Genomic DNA, 4,818 nt, shown 5'->3' with positions numbered 1-4,818 from the left:
AACCGCTTCGGGATGCCGAACGAGGCAACGCTTCCACTCGGATGTGCTGCTTTGGACCCCAAAGCGTCTGAAGCTTCTCCGATTCTGAAGCTCTGTCCGAAGCCTTGCACAGCCCTAGTAGAGAGGGTACGCCAGAGAGGACTCGCTGAAATCAGTCTGCACCATTCTTTTGCAATATAGTATGGCAGGAAGAAGATTTAAAGCTATCGTGATGATGCTTTTTGTTGTACTCCTCTCTTCTTCCATGGTATCCAAAGCATTAATGGTGGAATAGGCCTGTTGTATACAGACTGCACCCAAGAAGGTACATTCCTTGAGGCAGGTGGTAGGTTGGATAGTGCCTACCCTCTCCAGGAACTCTGGTCTGAAATTAGCAACTGGAAGCAAAAGAAGAAGAGATGGCAAAAAAAGGGTAAGATGAAAAACAGAAAATGTCTTGATAAAAGGCATGGCCCAGATGAAAATTGTATTCTGCCCGTTAAGATAGAAATCTGAGTCAAGTGGATGGTCTAAGTAACTCCAGTTCTTTGAGTACTCATCAGGGAAAAAAAATCACAGAAGGTGGGCAGACGCCCCCAGAGATTCAGCCTCCAGATTGACAAATGAATTCTGACTTTAAAAGAGCAAATAATGCATTTCATGTGTGAGCAACATCTCCCCTTATCTTATTCCTTGCAGGCATGATTTTTTAGTAATCCATGCTGTACATGCATTTCTTTGTGTCTTTCTTAGCTAACAGAAGTGAGTCAAGAAAACCAGCTTTTCATCATGCATATGAACCCAGGAAATTCAGTTAAATTCCAGTGTTATCAGGATAAAAATTACTTTCTTCATGTAAATAAGGACTCAATTGATGTTTGCAAGTTTGAAGAGACAGAAGCAGATGCGGGGAAAGACTTTCATTTCAAGGTTGAATATGTGGAGAATGAGATACAAAATAGGAATAAACAATGTTAAGACCATGTAGGATTTATATCCTTAGCTTGTATAACTTTTTCTACATTCTTGTCTTATTCAAGCTTGATTTTGGTATTAAATAAGTACAGTGCCTCATTTGAGTACTGACTGGAGGGGTGGTTAGCTGTGTAGATAAATAATTGCTTGGTATATTGTTGTCTGGGGACTGTATTTTAAAGGAGCTGGGCTGGAAAGGGAAGAATACAAGATCAAACATCTGAAAAATGTGAGGAGGAAGAGAGAAAAATTTATATGTAAAGGTTAATTAGAATTCATTTCATATTTTGTAATATGGAACTCTTACACAAACTAATTTAACCCAAAGAAAAAATATTTGCTAGCATGTACACCTTATACCCACAATAACCAACATTAGGGAGGGTTTACGCAAGCATTTGGAGCTCTGAAAGGAACAAAGGAAGAGGGCTGTTAGATCAAGGCTATGCAGCAGACCTAGTCCATCTCCTTTACTCCCAAATTAATATATTTCCTCTTGTATGCAACTTCAGTGCCCTTTTATCTTTGCAGCCCTGCCTAAAATCCAGATATATTCCTTGAGAATCATACTGTATTTGCTAGGGGAGACAGAGATGTCAGACTGATAGAGTGTCACAAGAGGACATGTTCTCTCTGAACACTTGCCTAGACTGCTCTCATCTCTGGATCTTGCAGGGAAGCACAAAAGAGGAGGAAACCTTTGGTTCAGCTATGAGGAGAAACACAAAACAGTAACCTAACAAAAACAAAATATTCAAAATGACTAAATATAAAAAACTCAAGCTGCTTATGGTAGGCTGGCAGCAGGTGTAATGGGAAGTATGGCCCCTCTGCAACAGCATCTGTGAGCACAATGACGTTAAGTCTCTGCTCTTCACATGGCTCATGATGTTCCAAGCAGGCAAAGGAACAAACCAAAAATATAAACTGCTGCATCTGTGTATGGTGGGTGTGATTCTGGCATTGCCCTGCACTTACTCATTTACCTTGCCGTAAAGTGTGTGTAAAACAATTATTTTATTTAGCAGCATTTAAAATTATTTTTCCCTGGTGTAAATGATTTCACAAGAATACAGAGCGTCAGTGAATTTAGGCTTTACATATATAATACCAGGCACCTTGTCTGCAGGTCTGTGCCTGGAACAGTCCACAGGCTCCACAACACTTGTAATTCTCTAATGCAGACAAGACATCAAAGTTGTGTGATTCCTCAGCATCAGAAATGGAATTTGGTTTTCCCCCATGACCAAGTAGAGCACAACTGCTAAGCTAGTCCCTGTTGTATTTTTCAAATAGTGTGAATAACTAACTGACACATGAGTAGCTACTATATTGCCTGGTAGTGAATTAAACTAAATGGCGGCTTAATAATGTTTCATGATTATGCATTTATTTTGAGGGAATAGGAAAGAGAATAAATAAAGGCTCTAATTCAGTTTGAATATGGGAGTATTGCTTTCAAACAGATACTTTACATTGTCTGTCATTTTAGAGTCTGTTCTGCCACTGATTAATACTAGCAGTGTGATGCTCACTTGTATACAGAATGCTCCCTCCAGTGGTTAAATGGGTGAACATCTTACACGGTCCACTAAAGTCCATTAAAAGAGCCTCCTTAAAATCTGGTCCTCAGTGGGATTTGGTTCTGGGCCATAGTTAAAGCTTGGAGCATAATGTCATATGTAAAGACTGTAGGTAGCTTGAAATTGTATTGTTTGCATGAAGAGCCTTACATTCTGTAGTCTTAAAATATCTAACAGTCGAGTCTTTTTAAATATATCACTGCATGTTAAAGGATTTAAATATGGAAACCAGCATTGGTAGTTTGTGTTAAGTTTTAGATATTGAATTTAGATATAATAGTTTCATTTATTAATCTTCCAGAAAACAAAGGGTAACTTGCCAAGTCTATTAAGACTGACTTTGAAATACAAGTTCATGGAAAGCAAGTGAATAACATTCTGATCTAATCTATTCATGTAGAACTATAATGCAATGTTTTCAAAACCACTCAGTAATTCTGCATGTACAACCACAGAGACAAAAGGTTTGATATTCAGACAGGTTGAAGAAAAGCAAATGAAAAACTGACTGTATGGTCTCAAGTTAGTAGACACTTTTGATAATATGGAACCTTAAAATGCATTTTAGAAGTGTAGTGCATGCCACCAAAAGTGTAATATGAATTTTTGTGACTATTATAGATCTTTTTTGAAAATAAGACTATATTACAATATTTACTTTGCATGCTGTCATTGTAAACATCTAATATAAAGCTTTTAATCTAATTCAAATAAACATATATTTTTACTACATTGTGAATCTTATAAGACATGCTGACTGATGTTTGCTATGTGTTTTAAAATAATTTTACATAAGTAGAGACAAGAAAATTCTGTATAGTATTTTGGCCAAGCTCACAGTACTCTTTCTTGACAGAATAGAGCCAATGTAAATATTTTGCCATTTCAATCTTACAGAGTATGGCTTATAACCAAGAGCATGATGAAACAAAAAGGAAAAAAAGAAAGAAGTTTCTCAAACCAAGTTATATAACACCAAGTTACATAAGAAGTGAGTTGACCCCAATTATGTAAGAATAAGCACACAGTGGGACTCAAACCCATGCTCAAATTTCATGTGGGTAAGCGCTTCACTGAACTGTGACCTAAATTTGACTGCTGTTGGGAATAAAAAAATTCAAGAGCAAGTATGTTAAAACTTAAAAAAAATATATCCAGGATACTCCCAGTTTTACTTAAGGGATCTATTATGCACAAATGTTCTTTAGATTAGGCAAATGAGAAGACTCAGCTGCTCTTGTAGCGTGTTAGGTGCGCTTTTTGTTTTAAATGGAAGAGGCCAGTAGCATTCAAACTTCCACAATCAGATAACTTTGTATGAAAAATGAAATGGACTTTTCTCCACTATGAATATAAGATATAACAAAGAATGATAAAAGCTATTCATTCTATGAAGCTACCTATTCCATGAAGGTGTCCAGCTTCCCTAAAGAGAAGTGAATGTGCTTTTTCGTGTATTTTAATGGAAGAAGTGTTCTAGGTTAACTACTGGTTTTAGGTACATTTCTATGCACACTTTAAGACTACAGTGTAAGCATGGATGATGCATGTATTTTTATGGCATACTAACTTAGTTTTATTTCCTTTATCAGAAAATATAGTCCAGGACTTGTAGGGTGCATCCAGACGAGCGTGCATGTACCTCTTGCAGTGTCTCAAACCCCTTTGAGGTGCTGCAAGAGGCACGTGTGTGAACAAAAAACGTTCCCCGCACTGCAAACTTAGGTCAAACAATACTCCAGAGAAAAAAATGGGGTCAGGGCATGGTCCGGGATTGTGCCCTGAGGTAACCAGAGGCTCGGTCCTCCACAGAGACACTCTGGTAGCCTGCCAGAGCGTCTCTGTGGTTGGCCCTTTCCCCGGTGCTGAAGCATATTGACTGCTCATGTGGGACAGGCAGCGGTGCAAGCTGCAGGGAACTAGACCCGGCTTCGTGCCAGGTAAGTAGGGGGTTGGGAGGTTGGAGAAGGGGGGAGGGGACCATAGGGAAGGCCCCTCTCAGCCCCAGCCCCTGTTGGTTTCCCCAAATCCCTGTTTGTCCCCCCCATCCCCACCCCGTTCGTCCCCCCAGTTCCCCGCTTGCTCTCCCAGCCCCCGCCCCACTCACCGGCAGTAGCAAAGAATGAGCAGGAGGCTGGAGAGAGCAGGGGAACATCTCCAGCTCATCTCTAGGGGCTTGTCTCCAGCCCCCTGCTCATTCTCCTGCTTGTTTCCAGCTTCCCAAGGCTGGAGATGAGCAGGGGTATGAGCAGGAGGCTGGAGACAAGTGGGGGGGGGGGAG

General features: G+C 40.0%; 1 protein-coding gene across 2 annotated transcripts in view; it reads left to right on the top strand.

Moving 5' to 3' along the window:
• The window catches only part of LOC106721877, a 42,179-nt gene extending 38,903 nt beyond the window's left edge, over positions 1-3,276 (top strand). For both annotated transcript variants that reach the window (XM_014517280.2, XM_014517282.2), the window contains exon 7: positions 733-3,276. In XM_014517280.2, the coding sequence (XP_014372766.1) occupies positions 733-957 (225 nt within the window). In that variant the 3' untranslated portion in view covers positions 958-3,276. The remainder of the gene's footprint in view (positions 1-732) is intronic.
• The last annotated feature ends 1,542 nt before the right edge of the window (positions 3,277-4,818 follow it).

Source organism: Alligator sinensis, unplaced genomic scaffold (assembly GCF_000455745.1).
Source record: "Alligator sinensis unplaced genomic scaffold, ASM45574v1 scaffold392_1, whole genome shotgun sequence".
Taxonomy (NCBI): domain Eukaryota; kingdom Metazoa; phylum Chordata; order Crocodylia; family Alligatoridae; genus Alligator; species Alligator sinensis.
Note: the sequence above shows the minus strand (reverse complement) of the source record. Positions and strands in the feature narration are given on the sequence as shown.